This window comes from Sinohyriopsis cumingii, chromosome 4 (genome assembly GCF_028554795.1).
Source record: "Sinohyriopsis cumingii isolate HCF-2022 chromosome 4, ASM2855479v2, whole genome shotgun sequence".
NCBI classification, from domain to species: Eukaryota; Metazoa; Mollusca; class Bivalvia; order Unionida; family Unionidae; genus Sinohyriopsis; species Sinohyriopsis cumingii.
This window is the reverse complement of record NC_142964.1, coordinates 23,332,401-23,355,925: the sequence shown is the minus strand read 5'-3', so window position 1 is coordinate 23,355,925 and position 23,525 is coordinate 23,332,401. Positions and strand designations below refer to the sequence as shown.

The 23,525-nt window shown below is 38.3% G+C and overlaps 1 protein-coding gene across 3 annotated transcripts in view; it reads right to left on the bottom strand.

The window, feature by feature from the left end:
- The window catches only part of LOC149800811 (ATP-binding cassette sub-family C member 4-like), a 174,220-nt gene that overhangs the window by 16,755 nt on the left and 133,940 nt on the right, over positions 1 to 23,525 (bottom strand). For 2 of the 3 annotated variants that reach the window (XM_089954806.1, XM_089954807.1), the window contains 5 exons: positions 23,233 to 23,383; positions 16,486 to 16,716; positions 8,480 to 8,586; positions 7,834 to 8,025; positions 2,976 to 3,131 (listed from right to left, as the gene is read on the bottom strand). In XM_089954806.1, coding sequence (XP_089810932.1) covers positions 2,976 to 3,131; positions 7,834 to 8,025; positions 8,480 to 8,586; positions 16,486 to 16,716; positions 23,233 to 23,383 — 837 coding nt within the window. The remainder of the gene's footprint in view (positions 1 to 2,975; positions 3,132 to 7,833; positions 8,026 to 8,479; positions 8,587 to 16,485; positions 16,717 to 23,232; positions 23,384 to 23,525) is intronic. The other variant, XR_016420565.1, reaches the window with a different exon arrangement.

Sequence of the window (23,525 nt, the reverse complement as noted above, 5' to 3'; positions counted from 1 at the left end):
TAAAAACAAGGGCGACCGCAGTGACTGTAATAATTACAGAGGAATCTCGCTCTTGAGTATTGTTGGCAAAGTGTACGCCCGCATCATACTCAACAGGCTGCAGTTGCTGGCAGACCGTGTGTACCCGGAATCACAGTGCGGCTTCAGAGCAGGCAGGTCGACGACAGACATGATCTTCTCCCTACGACAACTCCAAGAGAAGAGCAGAGAGCAAGGTCAACCACTCTACATGATGTTCATCGACCTCGCCAAGGCCTTTGACTTGGTCAGCAGGAAGGGCCTTTTTGAACTTCTGAGTAAGATCGGTTGCCCCCCAAAACTCCTCAGCATGATAATCTCTTTCCATGCAGATATGAAGGGAACAGTCCTGTATGATGGATCATCCTCAACTTCCTTCCCAATTAACAGTGGTGTGAAGCAGGGCTGCGTGCTGGCACCAACACTTTTTGGGATCTTCTTCTCCCTGCTCCTGTCCTACGCCTTCGACACGTCCACGGACGGCATATATTTACACACCAGGTCTGATGGGAGCCTGTTCAACCTGGCACGACTGCGCACAAAGACCAAAGTGAGAGCTGTGCTCATCAGGGAGATGCTTTTTGCAGATGACGCAGCTCTTGTGGCCCACACCGAGGAAGCCCTCTAGAGACTGGGAGACCGTTTTGCTGTTGCCTGCACGCACTTTGGTCTCACAATCAGCTTGGAAAAAACAAATGTCAGCGTGCAAGATACCACCATTGCCCCTTCAATCAAAATCAACGGTGTCACCCTGGAAGCAGTCAACAACTTTACCTACCTAGGGTCAACCATCAGCAACACTCTCTCGATTGATATGGAGCTGGACAGAAGGCTTGGAAAGGCAAACACCATCATGGCTCGATTAACAAAGAGGGTTTGGGAAAACAACGCGCTGACAGAGCACACCAAGGTCCGAGTCTACCAGGCCTGCGTTCTCAGCACCCTTCTATATGGAAGTGAGACGTGGAGTACCTACATGAGGCAAGAACGCCGGCTCAACTCCTTCCATATACGGTGCCTAAAACGCATCCTGAAAATCAGCTGGCAAGACCGTGTTCCACACAGCGAGATCCTGCAGCGTGCAGGTACCCCCAGCATGGACTCCGTGCTAATTAAACGCCGCCTTCGATGGCTGGGTCACGTCCGACGCATGGAGGATGGAAGGCTGCCAAAGGACATCTTATATGGACAGCTGGCCACTGGCATGAGAAGAGTCGGACGCCCCTCACTCCATTTCAAAGATGTGTGCAAGAGGGACATGAAGGCATGCAACATTTCACCCGATGGCTGGGAAGAGCTGGCTGAGGACCGAGGCACCTGGAGACTGATGGTAAACAATGGCATATCAGTCGCTGATGCGAGGAGAGGCCAGTTGGTGGCAGAGAAACGTAAGAGAAAGAAGAACGCAACAGCAACCACAGTAATGCAGACTTCCCAGTATGTCTGCACCAACTGCAGTAGGGACTGTCACTCACGTATAGGCCTGCACAGCCACAGCAGACGTTGCCAACAGAGACAGGCAACACCCCAAGGGCGCTATTCGCATGGTCTTTCGAGACCGAGTCGCCAATGATGATGATGACCTTTGTGTGGTCCTCCAGTAAGTTCATTGAAGACTTTCCAAATGGAGTTTGTGTTGCTCTTTTTGTTTTAAAGTAATAATTGATAATAAGTTTTTTTATAGCTTTTTTAATCATACTTGTTATTTTATTTCTCCATACTTTATATTGTGCATGGTTTCCCATAGCCTTGAATTGGTCTTGTATTTTCATAGTGTCTAGGATTTCAGTAGTAAGACAATTAGGTTGGATTTCATTCTTTACTCGATGTACTTTCAGTGGTGCACGCTTAGAGACTCATCATCATCATTGATGGCTCAATCTCGACAGACCATGCGAATAGCGCCCTTGGAGTGTCGTCTGTCTCTGGGGTGTTGGCATCATCTGCTGTGGCTGTGCAGGCCTATGCACAAGTGGCAGTCCCTGTTGCAGTTGATGCAGACATACTGGGAAGTCTGAGTTATTGGGGTTGCTGTTGCGCTCTTCTTTCTCTCATGTTTCTCTGCCGCAAACTGCAAAAAGCATCTCCCTAATGAGCACTGACCTCACTTTGGTCTTCGAACGCAGTTGTGCAAGGTTGAACAGCCTCCTGTCAGACCTGGTGTGTAGATATACGCCATCAGTGGACGAGTCGAAGACATAGGACAGGAGCAAGGAGAAGAAGATCCTGAAAAGGGCTGGCACCAGCACGCAGCCTTGCTTCATGCCATTGTTGATTGGGAAGGAGGCTGAGGAGGATCCATCATACAGGACTGTTCCCTTCATTTCAACATGGGAAGAGATTATCATGCTGCGGAGTTTGGGGGGAGACTACATCCATAAATAAGCCAGTCCACACCCTCAGAGCTTCATCTATGTCATCCAAATGTTTGATCACATTCCATGGAACATTTTACAGGTCATTAAGAAATTGTTCTTCATTAAAATTTTTGAATGATCTGTAAGTGATAATTTTGTGTATATTTTTCTTATTTCTCTTGCATTTAACCTTTCTTGTCAAAAAAGTAGGATAGTGGTCACTAAGACCAACATTCGGTACATTAATACAAGCAACATTGTCTGGTTGGTTGGTATAAATGTGATCAATAAGAGTGCTTGATATTTCTGTTACCCTTGTGGGCTCATTTACCAGCTGGTCTAGGCCTAATGATTCAACAAATTCCATCCAGTTGTTCCTTGTTTGAGTATTGAGAAGGTCCTTTTTTCTATTGCTGAGTATATATCTTTCATTCTCCTGTGCAAGAATTAGTGCTTTCTAGCAAAATAAATTTGTTTAAAAATTCAAGCACTTTACAAGGGATATGTTGAATTTTCAAGCACATTTCCTGAGCTTTTAATAACCAGCGTCTTAAGCACTTTCCAATATGCAAACACTTAAAGCATGATTTTCAAAATTACCTGTGGTATTACAGAAATTTTCTTGCGCAGTTCATGCAGTCCTATCTTTAGTACATTGATGTTGTCTATGATAAGATCCCCAGACGGTTCTGCCATCCTCAGTATAGCACCCATTAAGGAACTCTTTCCTGCTCCTGTTCGTCCCACAATTCCTATCTCATAAACATAATAGAAAAGTCATAACAGATAATTCATGCAAACAACAATATATCTAACAGGATTTAAAACAAACCTTGTTCATGCCATCTAAGCACTAAATCTACATGAACAGAAAAATTATTTCAATGTACAGCGGTCCGCACATCAATGGTCCCAGTCGCCAACCAATTTTACGGCCACAATCCCATGACACATAAGAGTTTGTGTTCAAAAGTACCCCATATAGTACCAATAATTAATTCATATGGTAAGATAAGTAATCCGATCATCACTAACAATACCTGTCTCATTATGTAAGGTTTCCATTACTGAAAGAAGTGTTGACTAAAGTACATGTAACACTAAGATTAATATTATATCATTGTCTATAAAAGCTGACATTTACTGGAAATGGGCTCAACAATACTGTGATAGAGTTTTGGGCTTCACAAAGCTGTCGAGTTCTTCTCTTTGATGATAACAACCAGACCTAATTGTCAAGATCATAACATGGTCAGCATAGGCTAAATATAATTTTGTGGATTTGTTGTTGTTCTAGGGTTTAACGCCATTTTTCAGCACAAGATAGGCTATACATGGCGGCCAGTATAACTGGTGGAGGAAGAACTCTGGAAAATCCAGGGAAGAACCAATGACCCACGAGAAGCTACAGGCAGGCTTTCCCACGTACCCAAGCTAGCTGAGCCTTGGACTCGAACCCACGCAGACAGAAGTGAGATGGCAGTGATCCGGAACGGTGAGCACTTTAGACCACTCGCGGCCCCAATTTTGTGGATTAACACACATACAGATATTAACCTTGAACAAAGCAAGGTACTAGACAAAGATAAAAAAAAATCATGTGACAGTATTTGTATCACTTCCCTCATAAAGAAGGAATTTTGTCCATTCTACAAAAGTTTGGTCTGCATAATTAAATTGCAGTACTGTACAATTAGCAACACAGAAATAAATCATTACAAAACTTTAACACGTCATCATGTAAATGGAGACTTATTACTTTATCAGAAAGTCAAAGTTATTCAAGTCGATGATATGGGGGGGGGGACTTGCTAAACAATTTTATGTTGAAAGGACTTGAAATAAACAACGTTATAACCAATAAGGAGAATATTCAGCAGCAGTGGGAAAATGGCGCAAATGGAAAGAGAATTTTGTATCTACCAAGATTTAAATGATGTTTTGCAATGCGCATGACAAAATAATCCAATCACATTTCTTGCTTATGTCAAGAATAAGAACGGACCGCAATAGCGGCCTAGTAATAAGAGCATCCAAATCGGATGTAGGAGGTCACAGGTTCGAACTCTGGCCAAGTCATACCAAAGACTTCTAAAAATGGTACTAACAGCTGCCTCACTAGGCACTCAGCATTAACAGCTTAGTGTTAGGACTGGTTGGCCTGGTGTAAGGATAATGTGAATGGGTGGGACATGTCTGCAGCATGATGTCCCAGTGCTAGACATTACTATAAACTGTCATGCTACAGATATCATAGCGACATGACAGGAAAATTGTTAAGGCTATATTTAAAATCACACATAAGAATAAGAACTATTAATGTATGTTCAGTCAAAATAAGTTTATTTATAAGACAAGAACCTTTTAATATATATGTTAATTTTAAATGAAGATACAAAGTGCTTTGATGCAGTAATGTCCATGTTTTGATAGAGTTTCCACATAAAAGAAACAACATCATTTTTAAAAGCTAAATTCACATTATTGTGACTTTTTTGAGGAAAATTCTCCACATAACAAGAGCACAATAAACTGGATTCTGTTCTAACATTTTGTTTATTTGACTGGTACTTTAATCAAAGATGACAATCACTGCTCTAATATACACTTCATACAAACTGGACAAGATTTATCATCAAGTCTACTGCATAAAAACTCAACAAGACACATTATCTAGTCTACTGCATATGAACTCAACTAGATACCGAGATACATCATCTAGTCTACTGCATATAAACTCAACAAGATACATTATCCAGTCTACTGCAAACTCACAGAGATACATCATCTAGTCTACTGCATACAAACTCAACAAGATACATCATCTAGTCTACTGTATACGAACTCAACAAGACACATTATCCAGTCTGCTGCAAATAAACACAACAAGATCTACTGCAAACTCACCGAGATACATCATCTAGTCTATTGCATACAAACTCAACAAGATACACCATCTACTCTATACAAACTCTGCAAGATACATTATCCAGTCTATTGCATACAACTCAACAAGATACATAATCCAGTCTACTGCATACCAACTCAACAAACATTACACAGTCTAATGCATACAAACTCACCAAGATACATCAACTAGTCTACTGCATACAAACTCAACATGATACATTATCCAGTCTACTGCATATAAACACAACAAGATACATTATCCAGTCAACTGCATACAAAAACTCAATAAGATACATTATCCAGGTTGACTTGCAAACTCTCTACACCACCCACTTGTCAAGTGATGAACAGATCTTCTACAAGCTTTCTGCCTGAAGGGAAGGGCAAAAACAGGAGAGAATGGAAAAACAAAATCAGAAGTTCATTTAAAACAACTTGAATTGTTCATTCATTTGTGGAAAAGATTGATCCAGGAAGTCTGGTGCCTAGAGGCAGGTTGTTGGCAGGTGAATTGGGTGTTAAGTCAATGACAACTGTTGGGTGGTTTGGGGAAGGAGTAACCTTGCTTCCTATTCTATTTATTGAACTGCCTCTGGTTGCCAACTGAAAACAAACACTATTCAGCAGAGTTTAACCCCTCTTTTAGCTGCAGCTCAATTTGAACACTGGTACAAGTGGCAAAACAAGCTGGAAAGGAAGTTCTTGTGATCCAAGCTTCTGTATATCCTCAATTCTACGAACGAACAGACTGACATACCAAAGTGGGAAGAATGAAGAGCCAGACAAGGCTTCACGGAAGATGAGCATCTTATCTCACCATATCCAAATTTGTTGAACCCATCAGTACTTTTAAAGGCGCATGTCCCTGTAAATCAACCTGACAATACTGGCCATGGATTCCCATTTATAATCAGAAAGGCAAAACATAGCTGGCAACACCAGATCAAGCACTGAAGAAGTTGCCACCATACTTGACGATGGCATCAAAAACATTCTGATCCACCTAGAAGATTTTCATGCTAACCACTGAAATATTTTTGTCCAAGGTAAAATATATTTGTAATATACATGTCCACATGTGTGCAGTACAAGTTTGATGAGAACAATGATGGAAACTGGCTTTCCAGAAGAAAAAATGTCTTTGATCTCCTCAGGACCCAGATCTTGTTAGATAAAGAAAGATTCTTTGATCTTTGCTGACTGAAGGAGCTATGTTAGTCCTTATCTCTGAAGCCTTCCAAAACTGTAACCTTATAGGCAGTGGTAAGAACTCAGATATTGGCAAAACTTGGTAAATTCTTACAAAGCCACATTAAAGCCAAGTCCATATGCTCCATGGGATGGTCAGAATAGTTGTCCATCGAAGGCATTGTTTCCATGTCCACACAGAATATATCCAGCAGTATGGATGAGGCAGTCCCTGAGCTGCAGTATGTAACAAGGTATCCAACTCAATGGACATGCCATTAATAACTGGCCTACTGGATGAATGGGCACTTGCACAAGTGATACTGTTTATCTTACCTGATTGTGTACTGGTCAGGCAGTTTATGGCAAGTTGAATGGTAAGCTTGAAAACTGCCTGGATGTCAAGATCTCTGGTTATTATTTACAAGGTACAATCAACTTGATGGTTGCAAAATGCATGGAAAGGATGAAAGTATGGATCACCAATGTCCAAAAAAATACCCCATGAGACTGGACTTAAAGGTCTACAGGAGATTCTTGGGGATTAAAGTCAACTGAGTTGCTGAAATTAATGAGGACACATTTCCATTAATCCCAAGCCACAAATGGAGATTAGTGATTGACATGGGACAAAAATTCCCTGTGGCCCAAAACTATGACATCACCCATCTATCTTTGCTCTCCAACCATTTCTGCAAAAAGTACGACAAATCCTTTCTGACCACATCACATATATACTGAAGGTAAAAGATTAAAAACACTTATACAAAAGCATCACATATTATGAGTGCCCCAGTCTTCAAATTCTTGCACCTGGCACACTATGTCATCATTGTTCAATTGAAATAACAATACAGAACAAAAATATTTGAAAATAACAATCAAAAACTATTAACATATTAAAAATAATAACTTTCACTTAATCCAGGAAGCAAAATAAATGCATGAAAAAGAGCTAAATACCAGTGACACCATGCTGGAGCACAATATCAGAAAACAAATCAACAAGTGCATCAAAGTTCACACAAATATTGATCAAAGATATAATGTTTGCAACATGTACCAAATACAATAATACACAATACTATTCAGACTTTCTAGACGAAAGTGTCAAAATAACAAAGACATCTTTGTATTTGGAGAGCAAAAGCATAAACTGGCAATCATCAGGTTGATGGGTGGCCGCCAAGCAGTGGTAAGAAGGTAATGGGTAGGAGTTTCTTCCATTTGCTTGCATAGTACACAGAGATAAAGTTTTTCGCATTATCGGACTGCTCGTTTTAATAGGTAGTCATTTATTTCATAACTTTAATATGGCCAGGGAATGTATTTGACAGTAAAATGAAAAATTCAGAATTACCTTTTCTTTGCTTTTGATACTACATGAGATGTTCTTCAGAACTTGTGGACCATCGCTTGTGTAGGAAAGACTAAGGTTACTTAGAGTTATTGCCCCTGATTGTGGCCAGTCTGCTTGTGGTGGATGTGGACTATCTTTGGTAGCTTCCTGTTCCAGAGTGGTGTATGACAATACCCTTTCTACAGAGGTCATCTAGAAACAGAAATTAGAATCACTCTGCTATTATTTACTCATTTTCTTTCTCAATAATACTTCAGCTTGATCACTCAATAATTCACTCAATCAATAACCAACCATATCTCCAGAATCATGCATAAACCTGAACCAGTGAATAACAAAATATCTATAAAATTTATGAATGTACATTACTTTGCTGAAATAGATTTTGGTACATCTGTATTCAAAGAAATTAACTGAAACAGGACTGTTCATGCTGCTGACTGAAAAAACATAAAGACCCTCTTCATTTTGCGGCTTACGGAAAAAACATAAAGACCTTCTTCATTTTCCATCTGAATGATCTAACACAATTTGATGCAACTACCTTAAAACGTCTTGAATGTCTCTGAATACTACAAATACAAGGTTTTCATATGTTTACAGTGGCATATAAACAAATCTAACTGAGATACTGATTTCAACTTACAGCATTTTCGAGCTCTGCAGTCATCCTTACTAGGAATTCAAATGGGTCAGCAATAATCAGACAGTAGTTGATAGAAAGACCCAACAGGCCACTGGTCAAACCAAAGCCTGTAATGTAAAAAAAGCAGGTCTTAAAAAAATCCCTTCATAAAAAGTTGTTGTTGTTGTTGTTGTATGGTTTAATGCCATTTTTCAGCACACAATAGACTATACATGGCAGCCAGTATTAATGGTGGAGGAAGAACCCGGGAAAACCCCGGAAAGAACCACCGACCCTCAAGAAGCTACTGACAAGCTTTCTCACATACCAACATTGGCCGAATCCTAGACTCGAACCTACGCAGACAGAGGTGAGATGGCAGTGATCTGTAACAGAGAGCACTTTAGACCACTCAGCCACTCCGGGCCTCTTTCATAAAAAGTAAGAATAACAGTAGTATCAAAATGATGCTTTGGGATTTTTGTTACTGATGTGGGACAAAACCTACTATTCTATACCTCGTGACTTTACCCTTGAATCACACGCTAGTGCATGATTTACAAAAATGAGCAAGGACGTGGTGTTCCTAGCTCATCTGGCAACCACAAGCAACAATACTACACTAGGTACTCTAGTCAGGCCAATAAACTACTGGGCAGATTGATATATAATGGCAAACAGTTACTCAATTTTCACTGCCTGTAAAAAAATCACATGTTTTGGGTCTCTAGCACCTCTATTCCTTATCTGTGCACAAGGTCACTGGTACTTTTCCATTTCTGCCAAATATAATCTCGAACTCCACCATAATCATTTTATCCTTGATAGCTACTGAGTATAGTTTACCAATCAAACCAAAACTGCTTTGTGCTGCCACAGAAGTTCTGAGTAGACATGTAGTCATGAATACAGCAAGAATTATTTTACCAGCACTGCCTATGACACCGGTAACTATCAACACACTTCCTACAATAAATTTTAAAAGGTATATCTATGATAGTTGCATATGGTCAGAATTCCAGCAACACCAAGACAAACAATGGTCACAGTGGTTATTCCACAAATATCACATCTTTGTATTTCCCAAGTAGCATGGTTCTCTTGGTGATTTCATCTCAAAGCTGTTGTTCCACTTTAAATATGTTCTTGATAGCTTGGAGTGTCTTTCATAGTTATTCAGTACTGACATTGTGGAGACTAACTGCTTGATAGGTTGACCTTCTCCAGCTAAAATATGTACAAGCACTTCCAACCAATCACTTTTCTTCACTTGTACAACTGTCAAACAATCATAGAAAATGTCTTACTGGGGAATATCTAAGTCTCCAGCAAATGTGTGTTCCTGGGATTTTACACCATATTCACTTAGAAACACACCAATTATGCCTTTGCCTTTGACCTCTAATGGTCATTTTCATCCAAGAACTGTTACATGACCAGTGCATCTTTGCTGAATAACAGTTGATATCTTTCTCTTTTTAGTTGAGCCAATGTTGGTTGAAAATAATCAACAGCAAATTAATTAGGAGTGAATTTTACTTCAGCATTGAAAAAGCAGTCTATGGCTGAATCTACACCTGACAATAATGTTTATTTTTGCCAGGCATTTTCATCTCCTAATTCTAAGATTCCAAGATGGCCTAGAGTTGGCAGCAGCACATCAATTTTTCATTTTTATATTGCCTTCATTTAGATTATATATAAGCATAAACAAGTGTCCAGTAACACCATTCTGAAACAGAAATTCAATTACATGTGCTACATAATTGCTAACAATGTTAGTATCTGCAGTCAACTGGTCCAGCATCCTGTCCATGAATTCTGCAACATAGTCAACTTGTTCAGAATCCATAATAACAAATCATAAAAACACAAATGCCAAGGGTTAGATTGATGTTCATTATTTCAAACTTCTGGCAACTAATGCTATTGATACTGTATGTGAAAAATTCTGTAACTTTACTGGGTCTATCAATATGTGATATTAAACCAAGATGCTGAACATTTATCAACATTATCAGCTTACACGTGTCTTGACTTCTGGTTATGATAAACAAGTATGATGCAGGCTTGCACACCTTTAAGATATGACATTTAGGTCTATCAAAGCCATTTTCAAGAGTATGGAAAACAAGTCGACCATTTGCTAAGATTAAATCAGTTTGGTTTATTGATATTGGCTGAATTTGCCTCCATTAAGTTACTATGTTTGGTGGTGAAGGCACCTTTGCAACCATGTCATCTATGTATTGTTTTCCTATTGCATCAGCATCATCAATATAGTTTTGGAAAGACAAAACTGAGTTTCTAATTATCTGGATTTCATTGATTTATGGCATGTCTTTATAACGGCACCTTGCAGCTTCAAAATAACATCTTCAATATGTACATTAACTGTTTCAAGTTTTCCAGTATAAGAAAATCACAAGCTTGCCAAAGTTGATGTAAAAAACAACCCAGCTGGTAAACTCAGTTAAATTCACTTTGATGGTAAACCTGTGTGTGTGTGTGTGTTTTTAACAGCTTTAACATTCTGAGTCATATCATTACGATGTCTGCAGTGTGGCAATTTATATTATGTCTAGCACTGGGGCAATTTATATTATGTCTAGCACTGTGGCAATTTATATTATGTCTAGCACTAGGGCAATTTATATTATGTCTAGCACTGGGGGCAATTTATATTATGTCTAGCACTGGGGCAATTTATATTATGTCTAGCACTGGGGCAATTTATATTATGTCTAGCACTGGGGCATCATGCCACAGACTTACAGCATCATGTCCCACCCAGCCACATTATTCTTACACCAGGTCAACCAGTCCTAACACTAATCTCTAATTGCTGTGTGCCAAGCAAGGCAGTTGCAAGTACCATTTTTATAAGTCTTTGGTAAGACTCATCCTGAGGTAAAACCAGTAACCTCCTGCATCTGAGGCAGACACTCGAACCACTTAGGCTACCAAAGTGGTCTATAACATGGAAGAAGTAGAAGAGACCATGACAGAAGGAAAGAGAGAAAATAAGAGCAAAAAATCACAAGAAAAGGAAAACAAGAGACAAAAGAAATATGTATTTCATTTCCAGATAATTCCACTTTCTTGATTTCTTGTTCAATATTAAGCAGATCATAAATGAGCATATAAATTGTCAACAAAAATGAAGTTAGATGTATCCTGAGTGTCTTTTGAGCAAGACATTTGTCAACAAAAATGAAGTAGATGTATCCTGAGTGTCTTTTGAGCAAGACAATTGTCAACAAAAATGAAGTTAGATGTATCCTGAGTGTCTTTTGAGCAAGACAATTGTCAACAAAAATGAAGTAGATGTATCCTGAGTGTCTTTTGAGCAAGACAATTGTCAACAAAAATGAAGTTAGATGTATCCTGAGTGTCTTTTGAGCAAGACAATTGTCAACAAAAATGAAGTAGATGTATCCTGAGTGTCTTTTGAGCAAGAAAATTCATCCAGTCTACTAAAAGAAATGCATTAAAAAGCACTATGTTATGTCCATGCAGGTCTTAGTAACAGATGTAGGCCTTTTTTCAGTCAATTGGTCTTCTTTAGTGAATAGCCGAGTTTATTGTAGCCCATAACTCTCTGGTAATAGTTTAAATGTAGCCCATAACTCCCTGGTAATAGTTTATTGTAGCCCATAACTCCCTGGTAATAGTTTAATGTAGCCCATAACTCTCTGGTAATAGTTTAATGTAGCCCATAACTCCCTCGTAATAGTTTATTGTAGCCCATAACTCCCTGGTAATAGTTTACTGTAGCCCATAACTCCCTGGTAATAGTTTATTGTAGCCCATAACTCCCTGGCAATAGTTTATTGTAGCCCATAACTCTCTGGTAATAGTTTAATGTAGCCCATAACTCTCTGGTAATAGTTTATTGTAGCCCATAATTCCCTGGTAATAGTTTATTGTAGCCCATAACTCCCTGGTAATAGTTTAATGTAGCCCATAACTCTCTGGTAATAGTTTAATGTAGCCCATAACTCCCTGGTAATAGTTTATTGTAGCCCATAACTCACTGGTAATAGTTTAATGTAGCCCATAACTCCCTGGTAATAGTTTACTGTAGCCCATAACTCACTGGTAATAGTTTATTGTAGCCCATAACTCCCTGGTAATAGTTTATTGTTGCCCATAACTCCCTGGTAATAGTTTATTGTAGCCCATAACTCCCTGGTAATAGTTTAATGTAGCCCATAACTCTCTGGTAATAGTTTAATGTAGCCCATAACTCCCTGGTAATAGTTTACTGTAGCCCATAACTCCCTGGTAATAGTTTATTGTAGCCCATAATTCCCTGGTAATAGTTTAATGTAGCCCATAACTCTCTGGCAATAGTTTATTGTAGCCCATAACTCACTGGTAATAGTTTAATGTAGCCCATAACTCACTGGTAATAGTTTATTGTAGCCCATAACTCACTGGTGATAGTTTATTGTAGCCCATAACTCCCTGGTAATAGTTTAATGTAGCCCATAACTCCCTGGTAATAGTTTCATCTTAGGTTTGGTTCATCATCTGTTTCATAGATTCAGTCTTTCTCCCCCCACCTTGCCATTAATTAAGGGATTCATTTGCTACAAACTGCACATGTGCATATCAAACTAAGCACAAGACCTCCAGCTTTTGAGGGGTGATAAAAAAATACCAAATCAAACTAAGCAAAACACTTCCAGCGTTTGAGGGGTGATAAATTTTGTAAATATATACCATATCATGTCAATGTTTCATTCTAATTTTATAAATGTGTACCATGTCAAGATAATGTCTCATTCCAACTGTATAAATGCATACCATATCAAGTCAATGTCTCATTCTAACTGTTTAAAGGCATACCACATCAAGTTGATGTCTCATTCTAACTGTAAAATGCATACCATATCAAGGCAATGTCTCATTCTAACTGTATAAATATATACCATATCAAGCCAATGTCTCATTCCCAGACCCACCAACCAAAACAAAGCCTTCTCAGTAAGATGAACCAGTTTTCAGTAATGTGTAACAAAATACTGATAATGTCAGGCTAGAAAATGTGCACTTAAAAGTTCACAAGTGTGATTCAAGACTGATGCTGCATCTGACAGTAAACATTGTGTTCAACTCAAAAGTTTGTAAAGTTTACATAAACCTTAATTAACTTCAGTACAGTTCATAAACTTCAATTCCAAACCCTATGGAACTTAATGTCTTCTTGGTCTCAAAATTGGATGTAATCCTTACAAAAATTTCACGTGGTAATCATCTTTCCCACCATGTGACATACTCAAATCAACACATGATGTCCTTGAAACATAACTGTTGCCCTTCCTGACTTTGTCTGCAAGAAACTGAATACACCACTCCCTCGATAACTCGCCCCCTGATAACTTGCAAACCTGCTTATAAAGCAAGGCCAGGCGTGAATCCCATTTTTTAAACCCAAAACTACCCCAAAAATTGATCCCTATTTGTTAACTTGAAGAAAATCGCAAAAAAAATTGGTAACAAAAATTTTGATGTATCGCTCGTTTTATCATCGAAAACGGTAGATATGACCTGGAAATTTTAATCAACACTATGAAATATCAAATGTAAAAACAGGTCATAGAATTTTTTACAATTTCTTTCCAAGCAACATTCCTAGTACACCGCAATTAACAATATGTAAGGAAATTTTGATCAATGAAAATGTCGCTTACGCAAAGTGGAGGCAGTACTTTAATAAATAAATACAAATTAAATAATTTTTTATCAATTGAAATTTGTGTTCTAGTACTATCTTTAGTTCCTTTTAAGGGTAATCGTCATAAGTGCAATGTGTCTTCTTGTAATTAAGTGTAATTTGCATCAATCTACCGTAACAGCTATGTCCGCAAGCATTTCTCTGAGAACCTAATTATTAAAATTAAGTACCAGCCATGTTTTGATAACTGACTTGCAGAAGTATTTGTTGTATTGTTGCACTGAATTAAAAGCTAGCCTCCTTTGTATTATCACGTTTATTGTCTTTTGAATCAAATAAAGGAGGTGGAATAAAAGAAAAGTTAAAAGGCACAAAAATCCTCCAAACTTAAAATCTAGCAGCCCCGGTCATGTGTCGGGTGAACTCACTTCATTTCATCAATTGAACACTTACAAATGTTATTGTGTATGTAACATAAACTACCTTAAATAAATTGACTCTTTCATAACTGTGATCAAAGATAATAAGGCAGCCAAGCAAAATGAATACTTCGTAAAATAAAGAGCTTGATTCCACAGATACGGACGATTGTGGGCAAGCAAGTTTCAGAAAATTCTTGAACTGGCACTTAGAGATATCCTCAAGGATGATAAGAAGTTTCATTATTAGTTCCGATGAACTCACGACATCAAGAATGCACTAATTGAACAACACAAAAATGATGTTTCGACGTAGACAATTGTCTCAGGAAATAAATGTTGCATGTTTTTGAAAAAAAGGAATCTTGTTTGGTGGTGTATCAGCAATTAGTCTAGTTCCCTGCTCTGTGGACTCCTGATTTGGCATGACACTTTTAAACACTGGTATGGGATTTTTTGCGTACATGTGATGGTTGTTGAAACCAGTTGGAACAATCTTTCATATGTTGGACATTTTGAAAATAAATGTTATTTAAACTAAATCATGAACAACTCCATTAGAAAAAGCGCATTATTAAAAATTATTATCAATGTGATTGTAAAATGAGGATTCAGTCATTAAACAGCCCAGTTCCCTATAGCCACCCCACCAGTTTTCTTTATGTCAAAGCGATTTTTTTCCCTCAATTTTTGGAGGTCCCTTGGTAACTCGCGCCTTACTAAAGAGTGTGGTCAACGTTTGTGGACTCCATTATGTGTGAGTTATCGAGAGAGAGGTGTACGCCCATTTATTCATTTGTACTATTAAAACGTTCTAAGAAGTTTATTGTCCCTTTTGTTCTCAGATGTCACTTGTTAGACATGATTTAAACAAATTAGCAACAGCTTCATCATGCAAACAATTTGTACCACAAAATATGTGCAGTTTAAAGTGTCTGAGGAACTCTGGTATAGTTAGTCTGGTTCCCTTATCAATTCCCATTGAGTCTAGTATGAAATCCAGATCTGAATCAAACACTGACAAGCCAGTATGCGGATTCTACCTCAAACAATCATATTTCCGTATTCTGTGATTTTATTCTGTAAGTCTATATTTCAAAGGTCATTACTGTAAGACTTACTGCAAAATGATAATGATTCGCAGGTCTGCATTCCAACTATATAAATATACACCATATCAAGTCAATGACTCATTCCAACTGTATAAATATGCAGTCATATCTATATACCAAATAAAGTCAATAGTGTGTACAAATATAAAAATATACCATATCAAGTCAAAAGTGTGTCAATGTTTATATTTAGACCAATCTAAAGTTAAGAATTTCATAGACTTTTGAGAGGAAAATCTAACAATATGCACAAATCTCCATGTGATAAATGGAAGAACAGATATGGCCTTTGTTAATTTAATAAATACGAATATGAATTCTCTTACGAGTCAGATCCAAGTGCAAACAACAGAGACCATACTCTGCCACTGCATAATGCTGCAGATCAGGGTCTATATCATTTGTTCTACTAATGACTTCTAACAAAATGCACAGACCCAGGTCTGTTGGTCCATTAGGCCCATGGCTTGAGAGCAGGCATACAGTATGTTTCTCCACAAATGAAAAATCAAACTTTTATTACTTGAAAATAAAACTTTCGTACAAAGTGGGAAACTAACGAAAGAAAATACTAATAAATAATGGATAATGCTTAAAACTGAAATGGAACCAGATCTAGAACAAAATATTTTAGAACATAACCTTTTCTGGTACAAAAGACAAATCATACATGTCTGTATTTTTAAGCACCAATTTTTATTGGCAGATATTTGGTTAGATCTAGTGCCAAACCTAAATATTTTCTTGACCAAACTGAAAGGAATTTCAATTACATGAAAACAAAGAACACATTTTTTCTAATTCGATACATACCATGTTTGACAATGATGGAGATACATATGACTATGTTGAAATAGATGTAGACAGCAAACAAGGAACGGAGGCTGAACCAGCGATATGATGACAGAAAAATAAACCAGGCCGAAGTGTGGGTGTTCTGTAAGGTGTCAAATTCATGGATAAACTGATCTCGCTTGCCCAGGGCTCTTATTGTGTGAATTCCAACCAGTGTATCGGAAACATGTGAGTACATTGGACTGCGAGCTAGAAGAAACAATAAAATATTATGTAACTACACTCCAAACAGTGTATCGGAAACATGGGAGTACATTGGACTGCGAGCTAGAAGAAACAATAAAATATTATGTAACTACACTCAAACCAGTGTATCGGAAACATGGGAGTACATTAGACTGCGGGCTAGAAGAAACAATAAAATATTATGTAACTACACTCCAACCAGTGTATCGGAAACATGGGAGTACATTGGACTGCGAGCTAGAAGAAACAATAAAATATTATGTAACTACACTCAAACCAGTGTATCGGAAACATGGGAGTACATTGGACTGCGAGCTAGAAGAAACAATAAAATATTATGTAACTACACTCCAACCAGTGTATCGGAAACATGGGTGTACATTGGACTGCGAGCTAGAAGAAACAATAAAATATTATGTAACTACACTCCAACCAGTGTATCGGAAACATGGAAGTACACTGGACTGCGAGCTAGAAGAAACAATAAAATATTATGTAACTACACTCCAAACAGTGTATCGGAAACATGGGAGTACATTGGACTGCGAGCTAGAAGAAACAATAAAATATTATGTAACTACACTCCAACCAGTGTATCGGAAACATGGGAGTACATTGGACTGCAAGCTAGAAGAAACAATAAAATATTATGTAACTACACTCCAAACAGTGTATCGGAAACATGTGAGTACATTAGACTGCGAGCTAGAAGAAACAATAAAATATTATGTAACTACACTCCTAACAGCAATATTTCAGTGTCATTGCATTTCAAACATCATTATTTCACCAAGTAACTGCATTTGAAACGGCAATATTTCACCATGTAATTGCAAACAGCAATATTTCACCACGTAATTACATTTCAAACAGCAATAATTCATCATGTAATTGGATTCAGAACAGCAATATTTCACCATGTAATTGCATTAAAAACAGAAATATTTCACTGTGTAATTGCAATCAGAACAGCAATATTTCACCACGTAATTACATTTCAAACAGCAATAATTCATCATGTAATTGGATTCAGAACAGCAATATTTCACCATGTAATTGCATTAAAAACAGAAATATTTCACTGTGTAATTGCAATCAGAACAGCAATATTTCACCACGTAATTACATTTCAAACAGCAATAATTCATCATGTAATTGGATTCAGAACAGCAATATTTCACCATGTAATTGCATTAAAAACAGAAATATTTCACTGTGTAATTGCAATCAGAACAGCAATATTTCACCACGTAATTACATTTCAAACAGCAATAATTCATCATGTAATTGCATTCAGAACAGCAATATTTCACCACGTAATTGCTATATAAACAGAAATATTTCACCACGTAATTGCATTTGAAACTGCAATATTTCACCACGTAATTGCATTAAAAACAGAAATATTTCACTATGTAATAGCATTCAGAACAGCAATATTTCACCATGTAATTGCATTAAAAACAGAAATATTTCACCATGTAATTGCATTAAAAATAGCAATATTTCACCATGTAATTGCATTTGAAACTGCAATATTTCACCATGTCAATGCATTTCAAACGGCAATATTTTACCATGTAAGTGTATTCCAAATAGCAATATTTCACGATGTAATTGCATTTGAAACTGCAATATTTCACCATGTATTTGTATCCCAAATAGCAATATTTCACCATGTAATTGCATTTGAAACAGCAATATTTCACCATGTAATTGCATTGCAAACAAGATTTCACCATTTAATTGCATTTCAAACATCAATATTTATCTTAAACAGCAATATTTCACCATGTAATTTATTCCTAACAGCAATATTTCACCATGTATTTGCACTGAAAATAGCAATAATTCATCATGTAATGTCTTTGAAAACAGCAATATTTCACCATACAATGGCTTCGAAAACTGTAATATTTCACCATGTAATTGCATTTCAAACATCAATATTTATCTTAAACAGCAATATTTCACCATGTAACTGCATTCCAAACATCATTATGTCACCATGCAACTGCATCTGAAACAGCAATATTTCACCATGTAACTGCATTCCAAATATCATTATTTCACCATGCAATTGCATCTGAAACAGCAATATTTCACCATGCAATTGGATTGAAAAGAGCCATATTTTGGGGTCTACTATGTGGAAGGCTTAAATGTAAGTAGGGGAATAACTGTACTCACTTTAAAACCGTTTTCAATATGATAATGTTCATTTATGAAATAATTTGTCCATTTCATTCATACAAAGGACTCAAATCATAATATGGAACAGATTTTTATAATCTCCCTGCTTGTAGTTCATGGCATATGTTATGACTGTGGCAATTTTTAACCCTTAAAGTGCTTCTTCTCATGGCTTAAGGCATGCTATTGGTAGAGGTCCCACAGTGTTTGTCATGGCATTTGCTATTGGTACTGGTCCCATAGTGTTTGTCATGGCATTTGCTATTGGTAGAGGTCCCATAGTGTTTGTCAGGGCATTTGCTGTTGGTAGATGTCCCACAGTGTTTGTCAGGGCAACTGCTATTGGCAGATGTCCCATAGTTTTTGTCAGGGCATTTGCTATTGGTAGAGGTCCCATAGTGTTTGTCAGGGCAACTGCTATTGGCAGATGTCCCATAGTTTTTGTCAGGGCATTTGCTATTGGTAGAGGTCCCACAATGTTTGTCAGGGCATTTGCTGTTGGTAGATGTCCCACAGTGTTTGTCAGGGCATTTGCTATTGGTAGAGGTCCCATAGTGTTTGTCATGGCATTTGCTATTGGTACTGGTCCCATAGTGTTTGTCAGGGCATTTGCTATTGCTAGAGGTCCCATAGTGTTTGTCAGGGCATTTGCTGTTGGTAGATGTCCCACAGTGTTTGTCAGGGCAACTGCTATTGGCAGATGTCCCATAGTTTTTGTCAGGGCATTTGCTATTGGTAGAGGTCCCATAGTGTTTGTCAGGGCAACTGCTATTGGCAGATGTCCCATAGTTTTTGTCAGGGCATTTGCTATTGGTAGAGGTCCCACAATGTTTGTCAGGGCATTTGCTGTTGGTAGATGTCCCACAGTGTTTGTCAGGGCATTTGCTGTTGGTAGATGTCCTATAGTGTTTGTCAGGGCATTTGCTGTTGGTAGAGGTCCCACAGTGTTTGTCAGGGCATTTGCTGTTGGTAGATGTCCCACAGTGTTTGTCAGGGCATTTGCTGTTGGTAGATATCCCATAGTTTTTGTCAAGGCATTTGCTATTGGTAGAGGTCCCACAGTGTTTGTCAGGGCATTTGCTGATTTTCAGATAAGCAAACTGTTCACTTATCTGTGTAGTTCAACTTAATTTGAATAGTTGTGAAACTAAATTTGATTTGTACATTTGGGACCTGGAATAAGCATTCTGTCCTAGCTTTATCATATATGTAACAAATGAGTTCTACAAATGCTTGGTTAAAACACATGCTACCTTGAAAACTAAACACTGCTTACTCCCAACTACATCTACAGATAAATTCATACAGCAAATACTGGCTGATGATGGTGATGATTACAACGATTTTGAAGGTTCTGAAGTAAATAACTAGAGCTGGGAAAATGTTAATGGAAATGGCAATGATTGATTTTTTAGTGATACTGTATACTAAGGTACATGCTGTTGGTTGAACCAAAACTGATGGCATGCCAGTGCAACCCAATCTGTGATATTTTTAAAATTAAATGAAAAAATGGAGAATACCAAGCCTATAGACCATTTAGGGCTATTTTTTTTATCAGGATTTCTTGCATTGGATCAAAAATAAAACAAATCTTTCTGCAGATAACAGAATAAATGAGGCTGCTTTGACTGAATGATAATTTATTAAATTTTAGTTTATGCACAAGTTGATGATCTTGAGTTATTGTAGGTACACATTGCCATTGTTCCAATGGGGTTTGTCTGTTAATGACCATTGAGGGAGGAATTGGTGGTGTGGTAAGATGATATAATGCCAAATTCAAAGGCTTAGTCAGTGGCTAACACTTGGATAGGAATGTTGTACATGAAACTTGAAATTGAGAGGCAGACCGGGAATTATGCAAGAGACTGTTATTAGTCACTTGCTGTCTTCGTGGAGCTTGTTTGGGGGGGGGGGTGCACAGAACTATTCCTATTGGCTGGCATTGGCAGCAGAATTCATAGAGCCAACCAAATTAGATAATCTTATGTAATACTGCATGATGATATAGAGTACCATATGATCAGTCGATTCTCTGGTTTTTCAAATGTACATGTGACAATGAATGTAGAATTTCACTTCTCTGGCTTTTCAAAGTTACAGAAAATGGATTTTGAGTCTCCACATCATACTTTTATTATGGATCTGTACTGGCACACCACCATCTCAGGCACCACCCAGATTTAGAGTCTCTGCATCAAACTTTTCTAAGGGATTTGTGCTGGCCCGCCACCACCACCATCACCACCGATTAATGGATACATCATGGGTTGTGTCCTTACGCTATTTATGCGCATAGGGCTGCCATGGGAATGAACATTTTTCCCCAATCGGACACTCGTATGCTAAGCTCATAATGTAAATAAGTTCATTTGCAGTTTTACTTCAGCTGGCATCAGCCCTCAGCCCAGAATACACTGTAATGCTGAGATCAGCCTAGCACCAATTGGGAAATCAGTCTTTCACACTAAGCTGAGATCATCCTAGCACCGATTCTATTTGAGCTGGCATCAACCCTCAACCAAAATACACTGTAATGCTGTGATAAGCCTAGCACAGATTGGGAAATCAGTCTTTCACAATGAGCCGGGATCAGCCTAGCACCAATTCTATTTGAGCTGGCATCAGCCCTCAACCCAGAATACACTGTAATGCTGGGATCAGCCTAGCACCGATTGGGAAATCAGTCTCTCACATTGAGCTGGGATCAGCCTAGCACCAATTCTATTTGAGCTGGCATCAGCCCTCAACCCAGGACACACTGTAATGCTGGGATCAGCCTAGCACCAATTGGGAAATCAGTCTCTCACATTGAACTGGGATCAGCCTAGCACCAATTCTATTTGAGCTAGCATCAACACTCAACCAAAATACACTGTAATGCTGTGATAAGCCTAGCACCAATTGGGAAATCAGTCTTTCACAATGAGCCAGGATCAGCCTAGCACCAATTCTATTTGAGCTGGCATCAACCCTCAACCCAGAATACACTGTAATGCTGGGATCAGCCTAACACTGATTGGGAAATCAGTCTTTCACACTGAGCTGGAATCAGCCTAGCACTAATTCTATTTGAGCTGGCATCAGCCCTCAACCCAGAATACACTGTAATGCTGGGATCAGCCTAGCACCAATTGGGAAATCAGTCTCTCACATTGAGCTGGGATCAGCCTAGCACCAATTCTATTTGAGCTGGCATCAGCCCTCAACCCAGGACACACTGTAATGCTGGGATCAGCCTAGCACCAATTGGGAAATCAGTCTCTCACATTGAACTGGGATCAGCCTAGCACCAATTCTATTTGAGCTGGCATCAACACTCAACCAAAATACACTGTAATGCTGTGATAAGCCTAGCACCGATTGGGAAATCAGTCTTTCACAATGAGCCGGGATCAGCCTAGCACCAATTCTATTTGAGCTGGCATCAACCCTCAACCCAGAATACACTGTAATGCTGGGATCAGCCTAACACCGATTGGGAAATCAGTCTTTCACACTGAGCTGGAATCAGCCTAGCACTAATTCTATTTGAGCTGGCATCAGCCCTCAACCCAGAATACACTGTAATGCTGGGATCAGCCTAGCACCAATTGGGAAATCAGTCTCTCACATTGAGCTGGGATCAGCCTAGCACCAATTCTATCTAAGCTGGCTTCAGCCCTCAACCCAAAATACACTGTAATGCTATGATCAGCCGAGCACCGATTGGGAAATCAGTCTTTGAGCTGGCATCAGCCCTCAACCCAAAATACACTGTTCTGCCGAGATCAGCCTAGCACCAATTAGAAATCAGTTTTTTAGCATTTTCCCCCAATCGGATACTCATAAGCTATACTAACAACGTAAAGGTCATGCCCATTAAATACAATACTTTCACAGTTTAAATAGGAAAATATAAGAATATTTTCTTCATGCTGGGATCAGCCTAGTTCTATTACACAAATCTGGGATCAACCCAGAATACACTCTTATGCGGGGATCAGCCTAGCATAGATTATGGTGGGATCAGCCCAGAATACATTAGCATGCTGGGATCAGCCTAACACATAGTCTACATAAGCTGGGATCAGCCCAGAGTAACCTGTAATGCTGGGATCAGCCTAGCACCAATTGGGAATCAGACTTTTACATTCAGATTCTAGCCCATGAGTAGCCCCCACAGTGAGTGCCAAATATTTTAAAAATATTTAAACTAAGTATTGATGTTATTTTATTTATGAATTTGATGTTGTAGAATATTGGTAATAATGAATAGTGGCATGTTTGAGAGAAATTAGGGAGAGAGTGAGTGGGGCAGGGGGTAAAAGTCATAAGGATTACCTATAGCCTCAATTCTCTTGGTCTCCCTCAGTGTGTGCATGGCATAATACCGGAGGACTACAATGAAAACTGTCATTATTAGGACCGGAATTAGAAGCCATGGATTGATGATGCAGGTAGTCAGAATCAGACCCACTAGCCTTATTGTCAGCTGCAAATAAATAAAACAATAAATAAATAATTGGTTGAAACTAGAGTTGTTAGCGAAAAAATAGAAACAAGCAGTCTCCTGGTTTTGGTGAGATATAAAGAATGGTTATGACCCTATTGAAAAGGCCTGAAATAGTTATAGT